At 49.5% G+C, this 27,805-nt stretch overlaps 2 protein-coding genes across 2 annotated transcripts in view; one reads left to right on the top strand and one right to left on the bottom strand.

Annotated features, from left to right (window-relative positions):
• LOC119091401 (glycine receptor subunit alpha-4) overlaps positions 1-27,805 on the bottom strand; it is a 162,803-nt gene that overhangs the window by 102,053 nt on the left and 32,945 nt on the right. The window contains exons 5-6 of the mRNA XM_037214180.1: positions 17,439-17,582; positions 16,885-16,967 (exon numbers count right to left, since the gene is read on the bottom strand). Coding sequence (XP_037070075.1) covers positions 16,885-16,967; positions 17,439-17,582 — 227 coding nt within the window. The remainder of the gene's footprint in view (positions 1-16,884; positions 16,968-17,438; positions 17,583-27,805) is intronic.
• On the top strand, positions 4,700-7,673 carry LOC119091404 (uncharacterized). The gene is made up of 3 exons (XM_037214182.1): positions 4,700-4,771; positions 5,472-5,658; positions 6,500-7,673. The coding sequence occupies exons 1-3, from the start codon at positions 4,708-4,710 to the stop codon at positions 7,389-7,391; spliced, it is 1,143 nt and encodes a 380-aa protein (XP_037070077.1). The 5' UTR covers positions 4,700-4,707; the 3' UTR covers positions 7,392-7,673.

The following is a 27,805-nucleotide window of genomic DNA, read 5'->3' as shown; positions in this document are numbered from 1 at the left end:
TTCCACCCCTGGGCATTCCGCGCTTACCAGGATTGTGATCAGGCAGCACAGCTACAGCATCAGTGGACTTGACAGCATCTGCCGCAGCCTGAAGAACCTGCGTCAGCTTTCAAGTCTTCTGCAAGATGTACGGCGCCTAAATCCGAGAAATCCTTACTTGTGCACCTGCCAAAGCTTCTCCTCTGGCAGTGGCTGCTCAGAGCGAGCCTGATATTCGCGAATGAGCTCTCTCACACATCTTGACAAGCACGCGACGGAGATGAAGAACTCTGTCAGTTCCAGGTGCTGCAAATCAACTCCCGGGCCGATGGATACCAGGAGATGATCGACTAGGAGCGAGGAATGATCGCAGAGCCATCCCGGACCGGAACCCTGTCAGGGGGCACAGTCGGAAGAGACAGGAAGAGAGCTTTGTGTGCGTGGCTCGTAACACTGAGAAACCATGCGATCGATGACATCAAAAGTTGATTTTCGGCCACCGCGCTAATGGCATGTAGTTGTGGCACGTGTACGCCGGCATCAGTAAGATTTACCTAAGCCTATGGAAGCAATGGTACTGCAGCATATAATTTACCTGATCTAATTTAGTTTGAGTGCCACGTTTAATCAATCTCACAAAACCAACTGTTCTCGCAGTCCTGAAACTGTGACATTCCGCAATATAAATTTGTTTAAAAAAAACGGTTTTCTGTACGCAAGGACATAAAGCCATCAGAATACACCAAGATGAGACGGTTTCACCAATGGTGCTTACTACTAATATAAGTAACTACTTTCACCGCGTAAATAGCTAGTGTGCAGGCCAATCTATATAGTGTGCAATTTTGATCACCGCGGGGTAGCTCCAGCTTGCTTTACGTGGAAAATTTGTGGTAGCTCTTACATTCCTCTCTCTGTATTTCTCCGGTATGACCTTTTGGACCTGTTCTTGACACCGGCATAACTCGACTCGGCATGCCAGTGATGCACGGCATACGGCATACGGCATACGGCATGCCAGAGGTTGTCACGTTGAAAAGAAAACTGATCATTTGGGCGGACAGCTTCGTGGATTTCTTGGCACTGCGTCAGCGCTTGTTGGCACTCAGACACAGGGAACCGACACCATTGAAACGACTTGGTATTTATGTGACAATGTTCCAAACGTCCTCTCGGTAGTAACGTCCTAAAGGGAGCATCTCACCTTTATGTACTTTTCACTTATTGTTAGATCGGACGCGTACGAGTTGATAAGCAATACCAGTTTTCTGGAAATCCTTACGAAAACCTCAGAGTTTTTATCTGAAATTGCCGTCTCTGCGGGAGAAAACTCATTTGAGACCCTGCTAACCATTATGAAAATGATACATTTTATCTGCCGTCTTGCAGTGTCTGTGATCTGTACTGTTTGCAACACCCAAAGGTGCCAAAATGTCCGTGCAATACATCCTGAAAAGCTTGAAACACTCTGTTTAGCCAAAAAGATAAGGCCATTATCATGAACATAAAGCCATTATCCCGCGAATTCAAAGAAACGTAATACTATGGCTTTAATTTCTCCCATATGGCGTTTACCACAGTGGCTCTTTTCGCGGTGCAAGTTTGGCTTTGGGAATGGGGGCATCACATGGCCAATAATGACGCGCTGGTTCAAACTGCAAGCAGTGCGTCTCTCGGTAGAGACCCTTGCAGTCCGATAGACCAATCACAAACGTTCCTTTGTTCGCACTAGTGGAAGTGCGCACGGCGGTTGTCATGACGGCCGTGGTCGCGACTTCGGTGAAGAGGCGTGATGCTGTCACAAAGCGTTGATAACGTTGGTTTGAGGTTCCACTAGAGCATGTTTTTGAAATATTCCCTAAAGGTGGAACACTCCCCTTGAGCTACGAAATTGTCAAAAGTGGCGTTATCAGATCGTTCGTTGTTAGATTACCACTGCATTCATTTTCATCCACGCGTCTAGTTACATATCTCAGCAGATAGGAGTGGATGTCTGCGATTAGCGGGTGCTGCGCCGTACCACAACATATGACTTTCACAGACCTTGCAGTCTAAGCCAGTGGCGGAACTAGCCGACCTTTTGCGGTCGTGCCCCACCTCCTCTCCCTAGAAGCAACATTATAGCGAATTAACTTTTGCAACAATCTGCAATGATATCCTCGATATGCGTATATGTTGAGGAGACAAATTTGTTATTAGTGGTTATTACATTTAAGACGTCCGTGGGGCTTTTGAACATAAAAATGACCCATCGATGCATGCGAAAAAGATCTTGAGGCCATAACGGTCCTCGCATGTAAAAGAGGCCCTCTATAGCTACGAAATGGGCCCTTGTGCCTGGAAAGGATCCTATGACCCGATCCCCCCCCCCCCCCTGGTCGAAATCTGGGCAACGGCCGTGGTCTAAGCATTCTAGCTTTCCTCCTGCCATTCCATGATGTGTGCCCAACAAACCCATGCACTTTTACCGTCACAACATGTTGCATGCAATGTAGTTTTTGCATATGTTATCCAGTCCTAAAACGCTGACATTACCAACGTCATGGCCTTTTCACTGAAATCGCATGTCACCTCCATTCAGCATGTTTGCATCTCATGCTAGATAGGAAGTTCTGGATTCCCTGTTGCCCCTCCCTCCATTTTCTTCACTTACACTGCAAATCTCCCAACCTCACATTAAAGACCATAATGGCGTGTATGCCATGAAGCACTCCGCGCTACATGGCGTACACGCCATTATTACATCTTGCGCACATGCTCCCCTCTCTGTTTCTTCACCCTTTACTCGGGTCTATAAATTACTATCCACGCCCTACCTTACCACAATCCTCTTGAGACGCGATTACCTGCAACTGCAGCGCCAGACGTGCAGGCGCGACCAGGCCAAGGCCCAGACCCAGACCCAGGCACAGGCACAGGCACAGTGCTTATTGCGGCACATCCCAACGGCTCACCAAACGCTGCAAGCGTCTCACAGCAAACGACAGCGAGCAACAGAACAGCAACACCGGAAGCAGCGCCACACACATGAGTCGGTACCTCAGCGAGCCTGCAGACGGCACGGGGTACGACGTCGCCGGCCAATACGACACACGGCCGGCGGTGCCGTCGCAGGGTCAGCAGTGGCGGGAAGGTGACAGTTCTGCTGCATGCCCTCCGCTGCTGCTCTGGCTGCTCGGGTTGGCAGCATTCAAAAGAAGAATCCTCAGATTGTGATGGTATCATTTCCTGCTTGTTTTTACACGAGAAGTCCCTGTTTCTGTTCTGTCGCATAGTTTTTGGCAGCGACTATTCAAAGTATTTATTTCTTTGTCTGAAATGATCCAAAAATATTTAGTCATTAGAAGAGTAGTGATCAATGGAAATTATCTTTAGTCCGTTCTAAAAGTTTGAGGTTTATGAGCCACGGAATCAAATGAGAAATTTTGATCACATTGAGCCCGGATGTTAGTTGAACGTGGTAATTGCGGACGCGAATGCCTTTCCAGTCGTTCAAAATGTATCCCTCGTCGTGGACTTGACCTTTCAGTATGAAAGATGCTGGGGCGAGTAAATATTTTTGGGGAAACTATACGCTCTTTTTGCGGAATTATACAGGCAACAGCTACACGAGTTTTTCTAACTTCTTTTCTCCCGGTGCACAACTTCGTCTATCGGACTTATCCATGCCAGTCGGATCACGAACTACGTAGCTTTCTAGTGAGGAATGCGTCTCAACATAACTTTCACTGAGGAGCCGCAGAAATGTGCGACTGAGGAAATGATTTCAGATGCTGGAAATACATTTTCTTCTTATTTTACGCCTCATTAGCAGCTATTACAGACTTGAATAACCATTGCGCATCACGCATCAACCAATATCCACCATTGAGCATCAGTAACTAAATCGGAACTAGTGCAGCGATTTGGTTTAGCCTTGAACGGTTTTCACAAACACAGCAAAAATGTATGGTTACAAATTTAAGGTGGATATTTACATAAAACGTTTGGGTTAAAAGGCATAGTTTTGCTAGATTTTCTTCCCTTGAGGAGGGCATATTTTACAAAGGACGCATATCCAACGGATCCCCGCCTAGGTAACACACAGTTCCCACCTGAATATGTTGAGCTAGGCAGCAAGCACAGAAAAAGATGTTTTTGGCTCAGTTGTGCACTTAATAACCCTGAACGTGTCGATACAGTTCCAGGTTATGACATGGATGGGGCAGCGACCAATTTTGACAGCCTGTTGTTGCAGGTTTCTATCCTGAATTTTAAGAAGGTTTCCATTGCGTATGTGGAGCTAGAAGACTGCCAAGTAGGATGTCAAGTAACATAAACCTCAACTGATCATTTGACAAGGTTCTGAAAATATTCACGAATCGAGCAGATCATTTGCTCCTAAATGGCGAGCAAAGAGCTATGCAACGATATTTTCCCTCTTGTCTAGCCTATCACCATGTGCTATAGGTTAAAAAGTCCCTACCCCTGACGGGCAAGCTACTGCTGATCCCACCAGTGACATTGTTTGAAAAAACCTCGGCGTCAGGGTGACGATGGGCCGGAAGCGCATCTGCCGCTTGCAGGGCTCGGGTCACTCTGACTGGCACGCCCCAGCGGGGCGCTTCCGGCCCCAGGCGGGACTGGCCCGCGGCAAAAAACGCCCAGTGGTCCGGCGATGACTCGGCATGGGAGGAGTCAACGGCATAAAATGGGCCACCTCCGCACCACCAGCGTCACTGCTGCGCCATGGCGTCCCTCGTCCGCCCCGCCGTGCTGCTGCTCGTGCTCGCCGCGCTCTGCGAGGCACGCCGTAAGCGCCGTCGCGTCCGCCCTCTCGCTGCGGACCGAGCTAGCATAGTTGGCTCGCCCCTCGCTGCTGGTTCTGGTCCGCTCGTCACCAAGCTGGCCTGCGGCCGAATCAACCGTATCCTCACGAGTTTAAGTTTTTTCTTCTTCAAATAGTAATGCATGATGACTAGGCTGCCACGTCTGATCATATTTTTTTCTGGGAAACACGGGATAGAATAGACTACGTATTAGGTTGACTGTTTTGGAAAATTGCTCCAAAATAGAGCCATTTTGGGCAGATTAATGGTCATGTCTTACTATGTCATTATCATGATTCCAACAATCGTCTATTCTTTATGTGCGTCTTTTCGTTGCACCTTGGTGAATCGTAACGCCAACTTCCCCTTTCCTTTCGGTATAGATAAACCCGAACTCTGTGAGCCATATCATCGTTCCTGGCGTCCTCTCCGGCACCAGCGTTATGCTAAGACCATGAACCCTGTCCGCTTAATACCATCACGTCTACAAACGTATGCGTTGCGTTAGCTCCAATGCCTCCCCCTATTGACCAGCGTTACCATCAGCTGCACTTATCGGCGTCACCGTCAGCGACGGCCTAGGTGGTCGCACCCAGCGATCCCTGACGGGGCTGAACTCGCCCACCGTTCCTGGCGTGTGGCGATCCGGGCAGTTCTTCAGCCGTCGTTTACCAACCCCGTCAGGTGGCGGCAGGCGCAGGCTTGGCGAGAACAACGGCATGGGCATGGAAGGCAAGGGCATGGATTTCGACCTGGAGGCTGTCGGCTGCGTCCCTGACGACTTCAACGCGTTCGACATGAGCGCCTGCAACGCGACATCGCAGGCTGCCGGCACCGGCATGAAGGGTCTGCTGCAGTGTTTGGCTGAGAGGTGAGGCCGTTGCTCCTAGGCCTGGTGATCGACGTCGCCGGCCAGGCGTCGTGAGGTAGCAGTCCCCTGCTTTCAGCGGTTGAACGATCTTCGAGTGGCGTGTCTTGGCGATGGTCTGTGCCCGGTGATACGCTGTGAGTCACCGAAGCGAAAGGTATTCGCGTTTGGATAGCCCGGGCTGACTGAAAGTTGACAAGGGCCCACCGGTGAATCATTGCTAAAAAGGACCTTTCTGCAACTGCGAAAAGAATGTTAGGCTAGTGATTTTGAAGTTTCCTTGCACGCTGCACTGACCGTGCAGTTGCACAAGCCGAACTGTGCGAGCTTCCCATGGTCTGCAGGTGACAGAGGTGTCGTCGATTTGTGAGTGCAGGAAGGCAAGCGGATTATGACTACCTTCCCTTGGTTATGCTACCAAGCGACGCTTGTGTAGTTACTCCTGCAAAGCGTTTCCCACAACATGGGCAAGACATCTCAGCGCTCCACTGTCGTCATGTGTGAGCTCGGGTGCCGTTCATCCGCGACCCATTGCCCGGGGTTTCAATGCTGATCGACTGTTGCCCGGTGTTCCAATGCTGATCGACTGGCGAACACTTGTGAGCTCGTCTTGACATTCGTCCAAACGCCGTCCGTCCTTGGCCAGGTGGCGGCTCCCGACGGTCGACGGGGTGAGGGGACAAGACTATCATTCCCTCTATTGAGCTCTGCCTTCGTCTGATCTCTGCCTCTGCCTGACCTCTGCCTCTGTCTGACCTCTGCCTCTGTCTGACCTCGCCTCTGTCTGACCTCCGACCTCGTGTGACTCGTGGCTCGGTATGAAAACTATTGCCTCTCGTTTCAGCCTTAACCTTGTGGACGACCAGGGCCTGAGCGACAGCGGCCGGGACGAGCTGCTGGACTCGCTCTCGGACGACGAGCAGTGGCAGGAGGAACAGCGCCAGCATCTAGAGCTATGCGAGGAGATGATGAGCGCCAACCTAACAGTGGAGCAGCAGGGCGTCTACATCATGGCCTGCTGGTACAGCCTCAGCACCTTCGAGTGCAAGCGGTCGAAGATGGAGGAGCTCGGTGCGTCCGTGGATGCCGAGAACGGCGGCGATGTGGGCCAGGCGCTCGTCTTCATGGCCGAGGGCCGCTGCCTCAAAGGCCTGATGAGTAGAGACAGCAAGGAAGCGTTCAAAACCTGCAAGGGTGAGGTTGGTCTGGACTTTGGCGTACTTAAAGACGGTTTCGAGTACGCTGCCAGCTACCTGTCGGCCATCCAGAGCGGCGACAACAACGTGGGGCCACCATCCGCCGACAGCGTGGACGCCGTTAACAACCAGTTGGAGCTGATGACGCAAGCAATCAACTGCACCATGCAGGCACTCGGCGAAGCTGACGGCAACGAGGTGAACTTTGACACGATGCGCGCCAACCTGGATGCCATAGAAGCGCCAGAGTGGATGAAGCGGACGGGCCAGGCCATCCTAGACGAGTGCGCCGGCCAGGAGGACACCAGCGTGACCGGCGTCCTCACTTGCTGGCACATGTCCGCCGCCTACGCTTGCAGCTCGGTCAAGGCGCACGGACTGGCCCTCATGGAGCCCGGCCAGCGGCCCGGCCGCGGCGGTGGACGCAGGCGGGGCGGCCGACGCGGCGGACGCGGACGCGGCGGCGGACGCAACGGACGCAGACGCGGCGGAAATGGTGGCGGCCGGAACAACCGCCGCCGCAACAGGAATCAAGGTTAGACACCGGCTCTGGCATCCCGTGCCACGCCACGCCATCCGCCAACTACCGTGGATGCAGCAGTCCGACCGACCGACCGACAACTACCGACCAAAGCCCCTGCGTGCACCATTGTTGCTGTCCTCGCGCCTCCGCGCGCTCACTGATTGCGGCATTACGACTGGATGATGCACTATAGCTTATGACGTGATCAATGTACTATTCTATCAAACAAAGACGGCTGCACCCATGCTTCGACTGCTCTCCGGAATCACATTTAATAAAATTGCATCGTATCAACTACCTTCACGCTCTTGTCACGCGTGCCAAAGGAAACGAAAACATTGCTAATGAATCTGACATGCCAGCCAGACCAGACTACGTTTATTCATCCAGGTAACCATTCAAGCAACTTGTGTGACGTGGAAAGAGTGAGATAATACCAGTGGTATTATCACCATTATCACTATGTGCCGAAACAGGTGGGGCCAGAGGCATAGGCGCAGCCGAGACCATGGAAGGCCGCCTTCCCCACCTTTCAGGTCCTTATTTTTGGCATATTAGCACCCTAGATGGCTCCTGACAGCAGTGACGTAGCCACAGAGGAGCTTTTGGAGTACCGCCCCTCTCGTTCCTCTTCTGAGCGTAGCGGGGCCTCCTGGGGCCGAGTATTTCAGTTTTTTGTAATTTATGACGCCCATAAGGATCCTTAAATATAAAAGCGGGTCGTCAACGTATTTAGATCGGATCCCAAGCCTAAACAGGTCCAATGCATCAGCGGTGCAGCCAGAGGGTCGTATGGGCCGCATTCCGCGACCCTACGAAACATGAAACGGCGGCAACGGTAGCGGTTTTTAACATAACCGGTTCAATTTTTACTTTTTTGGTGAATATTATATGGTTTGATCGGTTTACACCCTCATTATTAGCCCCGTCCGAAGAAAAATCCGCTAAAAAGTAATTTGTCTCTAGGACATTTTACCATGGGACACTCAAAAAGTCGTTTGAAAGCAATTGGCCATGCATGTTATCAATAGCATAAAAGCAAGCTGCACGTAAACCAAATCTGAAAACTGGGTGGAGCAATTAACATTTTTGTCTCTCTCTACCTTGTCAAATAGCGGGTGTGGGGGGGACATAGACTACCCGCCCCCCCCCCCCTGTTTCTACGCCCATGTCGCATGGGGCGTGTTAATATGAAGATGCACCGTAATTTTTACCATGAGAGGAACTGTCGAGTCGGTTTGTGCCGGTGGCTCATCTTTAATATTGATACCCTTCATTTGACGCGCCCTGCGAAAAGACTTGTAAATGGGGGGAGGCCTCTGAAGAATCGCCTTATATTAATATTTTCCGCATTGTAATCTCAGACAACAGCAGCCGGAGGGAACTTCAGCCGGTTCCGTTTCGTCAGTGTCCACAACAGCCTCACGATCCTTTCCGCGCATACCCGGGGTAGGGGGGAGGGAACGCGTCTCCTCCAAAGCCGTGTCCTGCCCCCCAGCACCCCCCCCCCCCCCCCCGGCGTCCGCCGGAGCGCACGTCAGCCGACCTGCGTCAGAGGCGTCACTACGCACTAGCAGCCGGAGGAGCTCGAAACGATCTATTACGGCGGCCTTACATTGATGCTCTCACCTTAAGCTTTGATATCCCGAGTCGGCAATACCCCAACCCACAAACCAAGTCATCTTATTGAAATGGAGGGGTCGGATGCCTGACGAGTCCGGAAGACGAAAACGCCCGCGCACCCCGAATAGCCCTAAACCGGAAACAGCACGCGAGCCTCAAGGTTTGAAGACGTGTGCCCGGCGCCGGAGTGAGTGCGGGTAGGAAAGGCCGAGCCCTGTCCCGTTCCAAGGTGGAGGCCCGTGATATGTCTTATTCCTTGCAATGTCGGCGTGTGTAAGCGAGAGCGTGCTTACCGGCAAGGGTTAAAGCGGTGATGCTGACAGTGTTGACTGGCGTTACCAACTCGCCATGGAAATTATCCCTGATGTCCACCGCAAGGTTCCAAACTACTTATACTAAGGAAATCCATGCATTCTGCATAATTTGGGCCTGCCATTTATGAACATAATGTATTTTTTGCTGATTCGGCCTCTGGGGCTTTAGGGCTTTGGTGAAAACGTTTTGGTCTCCGTAGCAGCTTTTTTCTGGGAGGGATTTCGACACCCTAGCGGCCAGAGTCGCAGTGGTTGCTGAGTGCAACCCTGCAAAATTGTAGCAATCACGTCCCAGGCAACTCTGCTACCTTTTGACGCTAAATGTTTAGTCTGAATTGTTCTTCATTCTGTCTCATGCTAGGTACAATCCCTGTCTCATTATTGTCCCATTATATCCCGTCATGTCCCATTATGTTCCATTATATCCCATTCTATTGCCAATGTTTTAAAGAAATCATGGCATCTGGCACGACAGCAGTTGGCATCGTTGTGCGACCCAACAGTTTTGCACAGGGCTGAACGTGATCAGCTGCACTGCCCTCTAAAAATTATCCACACTTCAAAACAGTGCAAAACTCATCAGCCTTCAAACCGGGGTCGCGTTAATAGGAGGATGAGGTACTTACCCCCCCCCCCCCCCAGAAAAATACAGATGATGGGTTTGAGTGACGTGAAAACAAGTAAAAAATAGGTAATAGCCATTTTTCTAGTGCTATGAATACATTTTATATGAAGCCGCCAAAGCCAGCTGTAACATGATAATTTTCTGAAAAGGAATTCACGTGCATTTACTTCTAATCAACAAAAACATGTTTCTGCTTCAAAAGTAAATGGCGATGATGTGAAAGGTGCGGGTTGTTGGTACAGTTAGAGCGCCTTTGGTACCGGGGATCAATGAGCTTGAAGAGGTCTGAGAATAGTTCAGCCCTGAGACGATGGAAGCGAAGAAACGTACCGTACATTTTTGAGAAAATGTTGCATCAACCCTGCGGTTCTACGTGGAAGTAGGGAAACATCGCACTTGTCCCCATCCCCTCGAATCCGAGGATCCACTGTCTGTACATCAGTCTCACTAACGATGGAAGGCCAGTCAGCACAGAAGGATGCCATCACGTAAACGACATGGCCATCGAGAAAAATGAAAGCATTGCCTCCATCTCAACGACTTAATGGTGAGCTCTGCCTTCCCTCCTCCTCGCCGTCTCACCGTCTCACCTCCTCCTCCTCACTGTCTCACCGGCTGTGGTCAGTGCGGGGCAATGGTGCAAGCATAGGATGCCTAAAATCACGCGATTTACTTAAAAGTTGAGAAGTAAATTGCTGGCACGACCCGGTATTCAGAGGTCGGGTACTGAAGTTCTTAGAATGGGACATTACATAGGACTCTTCTGCTTTCCCTTCAGGCAGATGCGATCATATGAGCAGCCTAGATGTTAATAACATTTCATATCACTCGATTGGAAATTGCTCGCCAACGAAGCTATCCCAGCGCACCGCATGTGATGTACGATATTCGAAAATAAAGGTAACTATAACCATGATAGCAATGGCTTTCATAGGCACCCAGGTATCTTTCATCATTATGCCTTCAACATCATATATATATATATATATATATATATATATATATATATATATATATATATATATATCTCTCTCTCTCTCTCTCTCTCTCTCTCTCTCTCTCTCTCTCTCTCTCTCTCTCCTCTCTCTCTCTCTCCTCTCTCTCTCTCTCTCTCCTCTCTCTCTCTCCCTCTCTCTCTCTCTCTCTCTATATATATATATATATATATATATATATATATATATATATATATATATATATATATATATATGAACAGCGTATAAGGACATTCGAAGCTGCTCTAGATACATTTGATAGCACAGCATTGTTGGTAACAGTATGATTTGTTCTTCAGAATCCACGCACGCACATATGAGGCCCCTTTCCGGACGAGGGGTCTCAGAGGCTTACTTTTGGTAGAATAAAGTCTAAACCGCGCAAGGCATATCGGTGATATTTTCAGCAACTGAACTTTCAAAACTTTACAACTTTTTCAATGTATGAAAATCTCATCTTTCATCGATCACGATTCATGACACCTTTGTCCAGGTGATATAAATCCCATTTCCTACTAAGGCTCGAATGATGTACATGTGTCGTAAACTAACTATTTCAACCGACTTTTTTAACTGACTTGATGCTTCTTGTGGTACCAAGCGATTATAAGATGCTTTGAAATAAAATTCGGTAAGTTATGAGGGTCAAGCCATGGAAAATGTATCAACTGAAGATATTTGTAGCATGTCTGATAGGACAGCATCAGTGCATGATTTCGTGCGTCAATAACTATAGGCACCGATTTCTCGAGTGTTACAAGACGTTGTTCCTGTTCATTAAACTGGATCAACCCACCAAATGCCATTACAATTGATGTTCATTTATATTAATCTGATGCAATATTGTGCAAGCTATCAGACACATTTTCCGCATAGCTCTAGCACGTAACTTCATTGAAGCAACGTGGGGTTAAAGGGAGCGAGCCGAACAAAAATGCTGTGAATTTAGATATGCGTTAAAATATGGCGTGCTCTCCGCATGGACTCGGTGTCTATCATTTTCTAGTTCTATTATTGTCCTAAGGCTGCATAATAATCCCTCCCCCCCAAAAAAAAATTGACGTTAACACGGGCGCAATCTGAGGCGAGTGCCGCCTAGTGGTACTTCATTATGGTAGAGCCAAGGTTCTAACATAACGAAACGAGGTGGACCGTTACGGTGTGACGGGTAGAGTGCGGGGTAAAGCGTCACGGTGTTAGGTTCCGCCCATGACACGACGGCCATAGTCAAGCATTGCAGGTGTCAATATTTTTTTTCGCTCAGGATTTGTAGAGAGGAAAACCTTTTAATGATAGCTTGTTGCTTGTTCCAGAAAAGCGAAATGAACTATGACAGGAGCAATACCATTTACACCACGGGCGGCCTACTGCGAGTCGGTTAAGTTGGAAACAAAAGCCAAAGGATTTACCAACCGGACACGGTACCCAACTCACGGGAATGCGGATAACTGACATGCGATCGCATTCAACAGTTCCCAAACAAGACACGGTGGGCTGATCACCAATATCCGGGACATTAGGTGGTCCAGGTCACACCAGGCGCAAATGAATAACGTTCCACGAATACGCACGGCCCCAGGTGCACTGTTCCCTTCAAGCACGCTCCAGAGGGATTGATCGGCTCAGTGTAGCCCCAGGAATACACGTAGCAGGCTAATTGGACCGCGCCAGAGAAACTAATGGAACGCTTGATAACGCATCACCCTGATGACGTGAGCGCAAGCGAGCGCGGACCGAATACAATGGCACAGACCATCAGATCTGCAGAGGGGTGTTGAACATACGCGATCCCTTGTATGCGTGCAGATAGTCCTTGGCCACGGGTTACATATGTAACAAAGTAGCCTTCATTTTCATGGTTTTCATTTCTAGCCCTGAGTCTTCTATTTTCTTCCATTTTATATGCCTGACGACATAAATTTCAATATTTTTGGCGTAGAAATTCAGGCTATGACAAGAGATCTAAATTGCTCTTATTTCCAAGTTTCTGGCGTTGAAGTATATGTTTTTACCATGGTTCTTTTGCTTCTGCCAAGAGGCAAGTCTGCTGTCAGCAGGTATTTGTTATTGCCATCCTTGTTTCAGTATTGGCGATTTAGGAAATTCCTGATGCATATACATGTCACGGCTGACATGGCCTAAACACTATTCTGCCACGGTAGATATGCTGTAGCGCATGACTTTCATCCCATTTAGATAGCCAAATCTATCGGGGTCACCAGATCAGGACCAGCCTTAGAGAAAGATCAGACCAGGCCCACCAAAGCCAGGCTCACCCGGCCCACAACAGAGCCATCGCGGCCCCACGGCGCCAACAAATCCAGCCACAGCGGCCTACCCGACAGCAGCCGAGCCCAGAGCCACAACAGAGCCATCGCGGCCCCACGGCGCCCCAAAGCCAACACAGCGGTCTACCGGTAGCAGCCGAGCCCAAAGCCACAATAGAGCCATCGCGGCCCACGGCGAACCAAAGCCAGCACGGCGGCCTACCGGTAGCAGCCGAGCCCAAAGCCACAACAGAGCCATCGCAGCTGACGGTGCCACCAAAACCGGCAGCAGTCGACCACCAGCGCCAGCGTGGTGGCCGTCCTCACTGTTGACGGCCTTGCCCGAGCCAGCGCGGTGGTCGGTCCCAGAAGAGCCTGCTAAGAGCTCCGGTCCCACCCGAGCCACGATGATGATCGGTTCCAGCAAAGCCTGATAAGAGCTTGCCTCACCCGGCCTCACCCATGCCGGGATGGTGGTCGGTTCCAGCATGGCCCACTAAGCCTCGACCTCGCCCATGCCAGGATGGTGACCTGCTTCACTGAAACTTCCATGGTGGTCTGAGGCCGGAGCCAAAACGGCGGCCGACCCTACCAGAGCCAGCGCAGCTGCCCTTCATCGCTCCCCCCCCCCCCCCCCCCCCCCCCCCCCCCGATGCATCTCAGTCGCCGGCCACACCTGAGCCAGGCCCGGTGGCCGATCTGATATCGCACCGGCCTAAGTCGTCTGATACTTGACCCAACACAGCTGTCGGCCTTTCCCGAGCCAACATTGCGGTCGGCCTCACCAAAGTGAGTCACCATAGCCAGCACCGCTCTCGGCGTTTAAGGAGCTTGGCAAGCGACCGGTCCCGTGAAAGTCAGCAAAATGGTCAGCCTAGAAAATCCTGTACAGAAGCTGGTCATGCCATTCATCTGAGCTGGTCAAATAGCGTGCTCAGATAAATAATTATTCAGAGAAGCTTCCGCTATCGTTATTTTTCTCACCCGACAGGACTGAACGGCACCATGATCACAACGCTACAATAAACGCTCATGTTAGGGCGTTAGGGCATGCATCAAAGACGCTCTGTGATACTTCTAAGTCTGTTTCGACCTTACCAAAACTTCCAAAGATTTGCTGCTACTCAGAGAAGAATAAATGAGTAGAGATATTCACATCTCAAACTTAAAAAGTCGCCCTTTACATAAGAATGGTCCTAATATGTTTCAACGAGTTGGAACCACCCGCCTTCGGGTGGGCGTTTCCAACTTCCATGTTCGATCCTCCAGCTGAATACCTGGACAGTGAGCTACTTTTCGACCCACATTGTCTTCCTTCGCATCGCGCTTTCCGCCTGCTGCTCAGCAATTGCTTTCCCCACAGAAAACTGCTCCATCTCGCTGACTCCTGATCGACGCAAACGATACCTCCGGGCGCCCAACAAACCAATTGTTGTTGTCAAAGTATCTTCTCATATGTCACTGCATATCGTTTTCAACGTCGGAATTTGAAAAAACCTTTGATCATCAAGATCTGTCTGATTCGTACAACTCCGAATGCAATCTTGCCAAATCGGAGCAATGCTGAGGTGCTCGTCTAGGGAGTGACCTTATGATGCTCATGCCGTAGCGTCCAGAACATGCTGTTAGCATTTAAGCACCGTCCATTATTACTCTGCTCTCAGTGTAAAGGCGTTCTAAATCGCTGTCCTTGTCCATCTGCGGTCACGTCAAGGTAGTATTATATTTTGCATCGTTAGTTCTTTTGGGAATTTTGAACCAGATTGCTCTAGAAGGTATTTTTGAGACGTTCTAGCTAATCAGTGTCCCAAACCTCCATGAAGATATTGTCTACATAGTGGCAGTTAGTGTCCGGTTTTATGAAGTCATTTTGTAGTGGGTTGGTTTCTACGTGTCCCATAAATAAATAGGCGAAAAAAGGCTTAAGAGGACAGCTCATCGCAACGGTCTCAATTTTGCAGCACATTCGCCTATCAGGCCCGCGAAAATGAACTTCGCGGGTAAATGCTTCTATTAGTTGTTCAAGATGGCGCCCTGAGATTTTGAGAGAAGTAATTTAAGTATGATCATACACGCGGTCAAGAATGATAGATATGGTTCTTTCAATAGGCACGTTTGTAGATAGATTTTCAACGTCTAGACAGCCTAGCTGGCCCTTTGTTTGACGAGATTGCACAATGTTAATCAACCTATCCGTTGACGATAAGCTGCAGGACATGGGAAGATATGGGGGCAGAAGACCATTAAGACGTTTTGCAATTCCAAAAGTTGGTGAGCGGATATGCAAAATTATTGGACGTTGGCGTAACCACAACGACACTCTCAGGACGCCTGGAAAGACACTAACGTGACGAGGCACCTCTGGAGCACATGCCACACGAACATGACAGAACATTGACACGACAACAACGACCGGACAACGCTGACACTCTTCAGACGTGCAAAGACAGGAGGCGCCTTCGAATTTGGGAAATTGTACTTACAAACGAAATTTCTCCACCTTTTCTCTAGGCAGACAAACCATTTCTTGCAGAACCCTTGAGCTATCAGTTGGTAGGCGGTAAGCACCATATATGTGATTGTGGCAATGTGTGCTGTGTCTTTACAGTGTTTCTGTATGGGTGTATTTTGTCCCCGTAATAAAATATGTTTTCCAGATAGTAATTCACAATTTTCATGCTTAAAAACTGAAAACTTACGTCTTGTGCCAGCTGTATTTTCTGACCATGAGATAAGATCTCTAAACGTAAGAATGTACAGGTCAAGTAACATGTCAGGTTGTACGAAATATCTTTGATCTCAACGATACTGCTAAGACAAAAGTCCGGAAACTCGAACGATGCACGACAAATCTCGTCAATGCGGAGTCACCGGTGGTCTGTATTCAAACACACACACACACACACACACACACACACACACACACACACACACACACACACACACACACACACACACACACACACACACACACACACACACACACACACACACACACACACACACACACACACACACATATATATAATATATATATACTACACACACACACACACACACACACACACACACACAGTGTGTGTGTGTGTGTGTGTGTGTGTGTGTGTGTGTGTGTGTGTGTGTGCGTGTGTGTGTGTGTGTGTGTGTGTGTGTGTGTGTGTGTGTGTGTGTGTGTGTGTGTGTGTGTGTGTGTGTGTGTGTGTGTGTGTGTGTGTGTGTGTGTGTGTGTGTGTGTGTGTGTGTGTGTGTGTGTGTGTGTGTGTGTGTGTGTGTGTGTGTGTGTGTGTGTGTGTGTGTGTGTGTGTGTGTGTGTGTGTGTGTGAAGAAACTATATGCATAGATAGTTTCAACCATACCATATCGAAACCGTATCATAAATAAACCATATCAAGAAACTATATGTATATATATATATATATATATATATATATATATATATATATATATATAAACATGTCGTCTATAATAATGGACGCAAGCAGGTCTCACTAGGGCCACTCGCACTACGCAGACGAGGCGGCCGGCAGAGCAGGCTGTTTGACGGGCGCGGCCTCGGTCGGTAGGACTCTCCGGGGTGTGCTGCGCGGCACTTCCGCCCGTCCCGCGCGCCCAGTCGCGAGGCCCGGCACCGCCGCGGCCACGCCCGGCACGCGTCATCATCACCCCCGCGGGGAACAAGCACTTACGTGATTCCATTTGTAGACGGCACTCTTGGAAGTCGTGCGGGTACATGACAAAGTTCATGGCGCAGGAGAGCGTCAAGGTGAGCCTGCGGAAACGCCACGCAAAATGTCACGTTCACATGCATGCGCAATTGGAGACTTAATGATGATGTGGAAGAGCAATGTTTGACTACGTCCCACAGAGGATTAATTTGTCCCCATCCCAACTCCAGGTCTCAGCAAGCCAATTGATGCTAATGTGACATTTGTAGTGTTTAATACGAAGACGTTAAGTCTATGACGGGTTTTGAACTTTTCCTTTTCTGAAGTTTTCTGATGTTGCATGCGCTCATGCTGTTGGCCAAAACTAAAAACGGCCTGTAATGTGAATACGATGATCTGTTGACGTCATGCGGGAGCTGGGCAGCTGGCAAATCTCGCAGGCATTCACATACGGTGATCAGAAGGCACGATATTGAAATGTGCACTGATGCCGAGGGATCTAAGAGCCAACGGCCGAAAACGAACACCGAACATTATAAGCTGGCCATTGGCAACCATTCACCAGTCACGCTTACTTGACCATGTAGAGGATGGACTTGTCTGCGTAAAGCCACACGTAATGGTTTGGCACCGTCATTGTTTGAAATGTCACCGACTTGGCGTTCTTGAAGAACGAGTCTGGACGCCAGATGTCGTTGAGCCAGTCCAGGTTGAGTAGCCTGCAGGGCATACATGCATACGATTAAAGCTCAAGGCATTGAATCACACATCGGCCACCAAAGAGCGAAAACAGCAATGCCCTCACGCCTCAGATTTAGATAACCTCTCGTCCAGTAAACTATCTGGCGACTTGATTGCATTTGTTTCTGAAACTTCAGCTCGAAACTAACATAGCTCCGTTTTCCGTGTTTTGAAGTCCGAGATGAAGGAATACGTTTGGCAGTCTGTATACTCTATAAAACCGATGAGATTATATGAAAGTTGATGCCTCTCCTTGGTGAATGCCTTTATATGAATGTCAATGCGTTGAGATTTGAAAACTATGACGCAAGGTTTGGTTTTGATTCCGAAAAAGGCCTTTATGACCCGTGTCATTAGTTTAGGTGAAGTTTCTTCATCCGATCACAGTGAAACCTACGACTTCTTTTGTTTTCGTAAGAGGCCGCAACACACAAATACTTGTCTACGAAAGTGTAGCGATTTGTATCTGGGTATACATATACTTCGAATGCTCTCCATGCATCACGTCGATGCGAAACACCGTGTTTAAAACGCTATGTTGACCAGTTTTAAGCATACTTGGTTGATGCAGATCGTGTTTCTGCAGTCATTTAAACATGTGAGACAGATTAATGTCCCCGAGACAAATACAAGAAACGTTGCGTGTAGAAAACTCGATTGCGCATGAGGAAATACCACGTGAACGAAAAAGGCTTTGAGGATGATTTTTAACACTAGAATGATCACTGGTCACTCTCTAACGCTAGCTAATCTCGACATCGGCTTTACGTGACCTAACGATTGAGCCTTCGCACAACTTTTCTAGCACTTTTCAATCTGAGGATAACAGGGGGTAGAAACCTTCCCCTCCCGCTTCCCCTCCCCCTCCCTCTCCCCCACTTCAGCGTGAAATTCGCACGGACTACTGTGAGGGCGCAGGTTAACAGTGTAATCTACGTCAATGCTGCGAGCGATGTCTCTTACACTATTTACAGCGAAACTTTCGAGCACATTCCTATGCGTCAAACTTTGCGGATCGCCACTCGCGACCAGCCGGAGCTGCAATGACGACGTCTAACAACACACTAAACATGTGAGACTTGTACAGCTTGAAGCATGCGCAACTTCCCAAACGCTCGATAGAGGCGTTAGATAGGATCACGGTCATCTTTGTGATAGCAGCACGTACGTAACTAAGCTGTCAGAGAAAATTTTTTGAGTGTTTCCAAGCAAGATCCCAGCATTTCCAGGAATAGCGAATGGATTTAAACTGTCAATCTTTTAGACATTCGCCTGCATCGTGAGCCGAATGGAACATTGCTTGGCAGAACCTTCAATGCTTTTCATGCGACCGCTGAGCTTTGTATGGCCTTCTTATACTGGACGGCGCGGCAGGTGTTCCATGCGGCCCCATCTCGTTCCCGGCACTGTACCACCCGATCTTCCCCTGCTAAGATTATGACATGACGCGCCCCCACCGTTCGGACTTTCAAGGTCATCCTTGTGCGCCTTTCTAGGCCGCGGGTGGTTGTTGGCTCTTTGAGTACGTTTTCGACCGCGAATACCCACGGAAAGAAATCTGAGGGCTCAGATTGCCGAATGCTGGCCGCTTTTTCTCTCTTTCGATGACACTAGTTTTGGCCCACAGCGCTCTCCCAGCCACTGTCAGGGACGTCACATTTGCACCGTGTGTGTCGTCACAACATCCTGCTGACGGCAGTGGTATGACGTGTTCTCAACGGCAGACTTTCGGTCAGCCTGCCCAAAACGAGGATCGCCTTGTGACGTCTAGTCGTCACTGTAAGTGCAGCCCTCGACCTTCCTGAAGTCGGGAGGGAGCAGCAACGCATCGACTGTCGATGGCGCACCAGGCGGTACACTTCTCCCTGTGTAATATCGCTTCATGAACCCAATAGAGTCTCGGCGGAAGAAAGCAGTCATAGTCTTGACGATTAAATTAACCGTCTAGATGAAAAGCGCCTCTTTTCTTAACTAAATATCATGGAGCAACGAAGGGCCGGGTCCGCACTGGCTTAGGTATCAGGAAATGCAGCGCGCGCGAGCATTACGATCGGTCAGTGAGTGTTTCTCACATGAGCTCCCTTTGTATCTGAACAACTTAAGCTTTTGTATTGCCAGCCTAAACGTAGTAGTCCGGCCTGACTTTGCCAGTCACGTTTTGAATATGTTCTTTGCGATACGTTTCTGCACATGATGCAGAATTGAGTTTCTTCATGGCACTTTTTGTGCTTTAAAATGGCATTCGAGGTACATTGGAGCCTCGTCTGATTCTGCTGCGAAGCACTGAATCATTATTTTTATTGTCTCATTTATTGTGCGGGGCAACGTGTCATCAACCATCGCCATCAGGGAATGTTTAAGACATGAAAAGTGAAAAATGAAACGAACAAAAAATGAACAAAATGCAAATTCACTTAAGTGGTGCTGTCATTTTTCAGTCACGCTAGTGTGAAAGAAAATTATCCGTTTTTTTCGGGAACGCACGGTGTATAATAATATTCCAAAAATTATGAATGCCACTTATCATAAGACATGCTTCTTAAGTGCGATTAGATGATAAGCTCTTCTCAACACTTACAACAACGATGGCCTACGCAACGGAAGTTGAGTGAAACAACCTTTTATTACATCAACATCACTACCATCGCACCCCGATGTCTTGCCATTGCAGTTGTAAGTGTTGAGTAACCCTGTCACTGACAGTGGCGGATCTAGAGGGGGTATGGGTCCATATCCCCAATTGGATCGGAGGGGCACGGAAATCTCGTGGTGAAAAACATCGAAATCCTCATTTCAGGTCCACATAACCTTGATTTCAAGGCGGACCAAAGTTTAAGGGTTCCAACAACGGCCCCAAATCTTAAGTTCAACATAACAAATGTAATACAATTGCATCTAAAAGTCAAGTGGATTAAACCTGGCGGATCATTCCAGCGGTAGATATTTTACCGATTAGAAAATACGAATCTGAAGAGGATGTGGCCGAAATCCGGGAGCTTCTTTGCGACCGGAGGAGGGAGGACTAGTTCTAGGGGCACCACAATGAAGCGTGGCCCCTCCCTTGACGACATTCAGGATTCACCCCTGTTCAACGGTGACACAAGACAAGTGCATGTTGTTGCGTCGTCAGCGTTTTCCATGTCCGTGTTTATTTCGGGTGCAAAATGAATGTTTCAATTAACTGGAATGTTCACATTTCAAAATGTTAAGGTAAGCACCAGATATGGTGGAAAAGGCTCTTCATGAATGTTGGTATGCTTTAAAGAGCAGAAGACCAATGAAGATGACCAGTTTTTACGATGTAGCAGATATGCTCCTTAATGTATCATTGTTAAGTAAGTATCTCGGGACGTATTTATAACGCCAGAGTGGTTGACCTGCCGCGCCAGCATTGCCACTGTGGCGAACGGGCTAACCCACTTATAGTATTTCAACTCGCCGGAGGGGATTTGTTAACTTATGCGTATGAAAAAACGACCAGTGTTCTGCGCACATGTTTTGGCCATTGTTCGTAGTGGTCTTGTATATTTCCGTGATGGCATGTCTTCAACATGCATTTTCATTCCCGTTGCGGTGTTGTTCTTAAAATATTCAATTACCAGCCTCGTGCCAGTCATAAGAAGAAGTACTAGCTCAAGATGTCTGTATATGTATCTTGAAGCGTGGTTCGTAATCAATGCTTGCATTTAGTGCGTTAAGCTAGTTGAAAGCCGACTGGTATCCGTTGATGCGACAATTCGTACTCGCGTACTTACGACACGAATAGGCCGATGGGCATATTCGTCTTGACCTTGAACACAATAAGGCTACTGAGGAGGCAGAATTCGTTTGACGTTTCTATGAGGTCAGACATCTCTGGGTAACTTCAATCCGGGCGGTGCGAGAGTCTGTACAAGCGCTTAGCTCATAACAGAGCGGACTCAGGTCTTACGAATGCGTTGCTGTAAACTGCATGGGGTAATCTTGAGAATGGCCATCTTTGCTGAAAACTCCACAAAATGTGTGGAAAAGTCCCTTCAAATGAAGTAATGCGCCGCTCGGATGCGGCAAGGGCGAGGTGGCAGGCGGGGCGGCTACTCAGCATTGCCGCTATTGTCGTGTAACAGAGGAAGGGCGCCGGGTGGAGGCGGAGGGAGACGGGATCCGGCAGACAGTACACACGGGGCAGCGAGAGGCTCCGAAGCGTCGCTCAAGGGGAGGGAGCGGAGGGAGACGGGATCCGGCACCCAGTACACACGAAGCAGCGAGAGGCTCCGAAGCGTCGCTCAAGGAGAGGGGGCGGAGAGAGACGGGATCCGGCACCCAGTACACACGAAGCAGCGAGAGGCTCCGAAGCGTCGCTCAAGGGGAGGGGCGGAGGGAGACGAGATCTGGCACCCAGTACACACGAGGCAGCGAGAGGCTCCGAAGCGTCGCTCAAGGGGAGGGGGCGGAACGCTGACATGCTGACGGCGAGTCGTTGGGTCTCCAGTTAGCTGCACAGGAGCAGGAGCAGCGGGAGGTGGAGCTGCACGCCGTCACCGCCGACTATCTGCAGCCGCGCTAGTCGCTCAGGAAGCAGCGACGCGCCGTCCGTCACCCGCGGAAGTCGCCTCCGCTCGCGAGCTCCCGTCCGGAAGCGGCTTTGGCCGGCGCTCGGGGGGTGGACGGTGACGTCAGCGCCATGGACGGGCGTGATCGCTCTCTGGTGCGCCACGATGGAAGGGCAGGCGCGCGAACCTGTGCTATGCCGGCAGTAAGGTACGGCTGAATCCCCTGCTGGTTCCACCACCGGTCCACCTTGATTTCGAACCTTCATGATGCTTTTTGATTCCGAAATCGATTCCAACATCCGTCATGTGGCTACCCTAAAACATTTGCATCTCGCCAACTCGTTGGGAGTGTTTGCAGATGCTGCAGCTGCTTAATAATCACAAAGATCCGAAAACAGATCCCATTGTTGATAAATAAGATAACTACACACACGAGCCTCCCTCCAGGTGGCATTGTGCTGTGTGGGTAAACAGGATTGTCGGCCAAGGTCATAATGAAACTTAACGTGTACCTGGGAGGCGCCGAGCAGCGCTACAAGATTACCCCAGAGAGCCGGCAGTAAGTGAAGTCTGTCAACAGGTCGATTTAAACATGGCCGCTGCTCACGGCACAATCATATTTCATGCAACCTCAGCGCGGAAAAGCCCGCGACACCATTAACTGTCCATGTTAAAACCCTCGGGGTGAGATGGAAGCTCTGATCATTTTAGTCCTAGTTGTGCGTAAGCAGCCGACAGGAGCCACCGGGAAGATAGCGACTCACTTGTAGCAGAACTGATGTAAGAACCGGACTCCAGGATCTAACCGGAGTGAAAAAATGAAATTTTTGTCCAAGCACTACTCACCCAAAGCCCCTGGCTAGCAGCGTCGCCGCTGTAGAGAGACTACAGTGCACCAGGGGTCGACAAATCTATCACCCGCACGAAGAGGCGCAGGTCAGAAATGCGATTGGGGACCTCATGCAGAAGTTTTCTAACTGCATTTTCTCTTGGACAAGCAAACAGCTCTGACTCCAAAGGCACTTCTTACGGCCTCCGAAAGCCCCGGACACCTAAGGGTATTGTCAATTTTGCGTTTTGACTCCGGTTCTAGCGCTATGAACTAAAACACTGCCATGACGAAGGTGCCACACCGCCGAACTCTGCTACCATCGGGCTTAATAAGTACACTGCCTCTGAGTGCCTACTGCCACACCACTAGCGTGCGTCGTAGAGACGGGTCACTCCCGCATTCCTGCCATGTATCACTCTGTGCCAAGCGCAATCGTACAGCGCAAATCGCATCAACATAATGTCCTACCACAGAGATCGTTGACGGTTGCGTCGTCGCAATGCACCGAGCGACGGAAACTCAGACACACTTGGGCGTTCGCTTTCCGAACGAAAACAAGGCTGTTGTGTCTTTGATATTCTCGCGCGGGAGATACCGCGCGGACGTGTGCAGTTTTCACGAGGCGAGGCGTCACCATCCGGCTCGGCACCGGTCGCCAATTCCCCAGCTGCTCGTCCACAGCCGTGCTAAGGTCGCTAGAATGGCGGGCCGCGTGCGTCTCGCGCTCTTTACGACAGCGCCGCGCGCCGGCGGACCTGGACGGACGGTCACTGGCGTCGACAGAGCTCGCCTGGCGCTTCGCTCCGTCACATGGGAGGCGGCCGGCCTGAGCAATCCGCGGTCGGTAGTCGAGGAGGAAAATGAGATCAAGAGAGAGGAAAGGAGACGGACAGAGCGAGGGAGTGAAGAGGGAAGATGAAAGATAAAGAAAAAGTCAGCCAGAAAGAAAAAGATGAATGGGGGAGAAAGAGGGGGAGAATTAAAGGTACTCGTGTCTCCGTTGAGACAAGAGAACAGTGAAAAGAGGCAACAAAAAAGTGAAAGAAAGAGACAAAGAGAAAGGGAAAGAGAGTTAAGAAGAGATAGAGAGAGAGAGAGAGAGAGAGAGAGAGAGAGAGAGAGAGAGAGAGAGAAGAGAGAGAGAGAGAGAGAGAGAGAGAGAGAGAGAGAGAGAGAGAGAGAGAGAGAGAGAGAGAGAGGAAGAGAGAGAGAGAGAGAGAGAGAGAGTACGCGTTTCAATTCCAGGAACCGAGGTGCGGAGAGCGTGCCCGGCCGGGCAAGGAATCAGTGAGGGCGGCCTGGAAACCCCAGAAACTACGTTAGCCGTCAGTCCCGCCGCCTGACCCCTGCAGTGAGCTTTGCTACTTTTAAAAAGGGGATTACTGGACGCCTGCTGTTTCGGTTGCCCGATCTACTTTGAAGCCACATGTACTGTTCATATACAAATAGCCGCTTGTACTGCCAGTATACAAAACACCAATCTGCCCACAGGTTGTTGGGCTCCGGAGTGCAGGGCCCCAGTGGCAGTTCCGGCCATGCCTTTGCTGCGTTCTCAGCTGGCCACCGTTTGGACCAATCACGACGACGCCTGGATGGACGTGCTGCCGCTATTCCCAGCATTTGTTTTTCCACCGGCTGCGGCCGCTTCTCGGCCTGCAGATCTAGGCATGTTCGAGCGTTCGGCTCGAATGTCCGCGTCAGTGAGAGCGGCATCGGCCCGAAGCTCCGTGTTGGTGAGAGCGGCATGGGCCGCCGGCCCGAATGTCCGGTGTAATCGGAGCGGCATGGGCCACCGCGCGCTGCACCGTTTTACAACCCCATTAGCTGAGCCGGCAGCCAGCAAAGTGGGCCGGGCACGATACGTGCTGTGGAGGTCGGTAGAGGCCCGAGACCGCCCGCACCCGCTCCCTCCGCTCTCGGCAATCGACCTTGGGTGTATTCGCAGCGACCCAGACGACAAAGGTTCTATGCAGTCAACGTCACTCCTAACGTCATGCCCCATCGGCTCTGCGCCCTTTTAATGTTCGCGGCGACGTGCACAATGAGCCCACGAGACATCATGTGGAGTCTTTGCCGGGCGTGCAGGATCTTTTTCCGCGACTCGATTGCAGTGAGACAGAAATAACGCAACAAATTCAGTTATATTGAGGTCAATTTGCGCGCCTAGGACCGGCCACCAATGGAGAAAACGTGTTTTGCACATCACAATGAACAAAATTTCCACGCGACAGTTACGAAGACGTAAACAAAAAACAAACAAACAAAAACTAGTCGCGCTGCGAACACATACGCCAGTGATTTTGCGTGATGTCAAGTAGAATAGAACATTCTTGGCGCGCTGCGAATACAACCCACGTCTGCAGCTAGCCAGCGGCGGACCTGGCCAATGAAGTGATTGTCAACGGTAGCGAATAGTGGGGGTGAGATACAATCTCAGCCTGGCAGAACATCTGATGGCATGATATATAATGTTTACTATTATACATGTCATTATCTGCGATGTAGCAAGCACTGCCAGCCCTACCTTTCACCCCTCTCACAGGCTCGCGCCGCCGCATTCCCCAGCGTCTAAGCGACGCAAGTACCACGGCACTCTGAAACTCATCATAGCTCGCTTCCCCTTATCATATATTTTGGTATGCTGTCAGATTTGCTTTCGTTCACTCTTGCTGGTCTCCGCCACATTCTGATAAGGTGGGAGGCAAATCTGGGCATCTGATAACGCCATTTGTCTGTGGCATCCGTGGGACTGGTATAACTACACTGGAATCCCGGGGCGGCGCTTCCGAGAGCGGGGGGGGGGGGGAGTGCCGCGTCCCCCTCTATCGTAAGACAGGAGTGAGTAGTCCCACACCTATTCTTCCACCCTTCTTGCAAGAGAAATTATGTTATTCACACTGAAATCACTCATGATTTCCTGCTTCAACTTTTGTTGAAGTTTTTTTAGACATTTGTGAAGACAAGTGTGAAAACTGCCTTTTCGTACTCGGGGAAGCTTTGCAGTTCCAAGCAAGTCACTGCGCTAGACGAGGTCAGCCTGAGTTCAAATCTAAATTTAAAACTATGTTTTGTTCATGTAGGGACAGATTTGGTAAATACTGCACAAGTGTCCCGTTATGCACACATGTGCATTTGCCATTTAACAGATATTTTAACATTCTGTGGTCTTAACTTTTAGCGAAATTCGGCGAGCATTCTGGCAGTGGTTGGCCTGACTGGCAGGAACAAACAGCAAACTTATTGCTCCTGTTGTTGAGCGCGTCGCTGTCTTCGGCGACGAAAGACAAAGGTGGCAGTAGTTGCCCTGTTGTTTTTCCTCAGTTAACAACACGAGCCCTCGTGCAGTGTGACACAAGCGTAATCACCCGCATCTCAGGACTCGTGCTGTCAACCGGCTGGTTGCGGCCGAGTGGCCGGGACTAGCACTGCTGCGTTGGTTGTGCTGGTCCGGTTTGAAACATCGTTGCCGGCATCAAGGTGATGCCGACCCGGACTGGCAGACAGGGAAACGGGCCCAGAGAGTGACGGATCACGAAGAATAAAGAACACTACGTTGTCAGGTTGCAAAAACATATATCCTAACGCCATTTTTATTTTTCCTTTCATTGGGCTTAAGGCGTTTCGGCCCGTTTGGACCATTTCACGCATTGAACAAGGGAAAATTCAAACAAAAATTACCTACGAGCATTCAAATCAGGTGAAGCATATTTGTACGTTTGAGGAAACTGAACAAGAGATTAGGCAAGTGTGGATCATAATCACCTTGAATATTTGTTTAAAGGGAATTCAGGCTATGTTGACGGCATTAGGTTTGCAGAATAGTCCATTGCTGTTGGTATTCGCCACATTGGAGAAGAATATGTCTGACTGTTAGAGGACAACCACATGAATAACAACGAGGACGAGGATGTTGCAAATATAAACTACTGTGCGTTAGTTTTGTGTGGTCAAGTCGAAGACGGGTCAACGCCTTCTCCTCCAAACGGTCTGTGCGGTTTGTCGATGTCCAATGTGTAATGTCTCTTTTCATGTCATAAAGCTGGGTTCCGTTGTTTTCCGTCCACTGTCGTTGCCAAAGTCGTTTTGTCAAGTAGTGGATTAATACTTTTATAGTGGCATGGTCAATATGAACGGATGTAAATGAGCGTCCGTCAAGGCTTCCTTGTCCAATTGGTCGCCCTGTTCATTCCCTCCAATGCCTCTATGGCCTGGAATCCACAAAAAAATGATGCGCATGCCCTGTGTGTGTACAGAACGATGCAAGTTTATGATACTGACAAGGAAGTGGTGAGTTAGATCCGGGTCAATAAGTGACTGTAAAGCTGCCTTTGAATCGGAGCAATCACTACGGTCCTGGTCGTACGATTTCGATGTTCTTTGCGTTGTAAGGATAAAATATGGTAAACAATTCCGCAAGATAAACAGATGTACCATTCGGTAATATACATTTTTTAAAAAATAATGCTTGTGACATTGTATTGCGCATCCGGTGCGGTTTCCGGTCCTGGAACCGTCGGTATAAATAAAGTGACAATTTTGATATTTTGCAACCATGCGGTTGAACTTCTGTTGTGCACGAGTTCCTGCCAAAGAGCTTTTAAGATTTAAAAAAGAAACAAAATGTTTCGTGGTGTCAACTGCCAGGGGTGCTCTACTAAGTCTGGAGGCACGGCCACATATGGTACTACGTAATGCATGCTTTGACAGAAGCCGGTAACACGAGACGCGATCGTCAGGCCCGGGCGGCGCTCTGCCGGTCCTCTGTATGTGTGATTAATTCGGGGTGAGGCGTGTATGGACGCAAATGGTAGATGGCTGGGATTTTGTCGAATCTTTG

This window comes from Pollicipes pollicipes, unplaced genomic scaffold, assembly GCF_011947565.3.
Source record: "Pollicipes pollicipes isolate AB1234 unplaced genomic scaffold, Ppol_2.1 Scaffold_3447;HRSCAF=4054_pilon_pilon_pilon, whole genome shotgun sequence".
NCBI classification, from domain to species: domain Eukaryota; kingdom Metazoa; phylum Arthropoda; class Thecostraca; order Pollicipedomorpha; family Pollicipedidae; genus Pollicipes; species Pollicipes pollicipes.
The sequence above is the reverse complement of the archived record's forward strand: the minus strand, read 5'-3'. Positions and strand labels throughout refer to the sequence as shown.

Coding starts and splice junctions, on each gene's coding strand:
- LOC119091404 (XM_037214182.1), top strand. CDS start 4,708: ATGGCGTCCCTCGTCCGCCCCGCCGTGCTGCTGCTCGTGCTCGCCGCG. Junction 4,772..5,471: donor CGCGCTCTGCGAGGCACGCC/GTAAGCGCCGTC, acceptor CAACCCCGTCAG/GTGGCGGCAGGCGCAGGCTT. Junction 5,659..6,499: donor CTGCAGTGTTTGGCTGAGAG/GTGAGGCCGTTG, acceptor CTCTCGTTTCAG/CCTTAACCTTGTGGACGACC.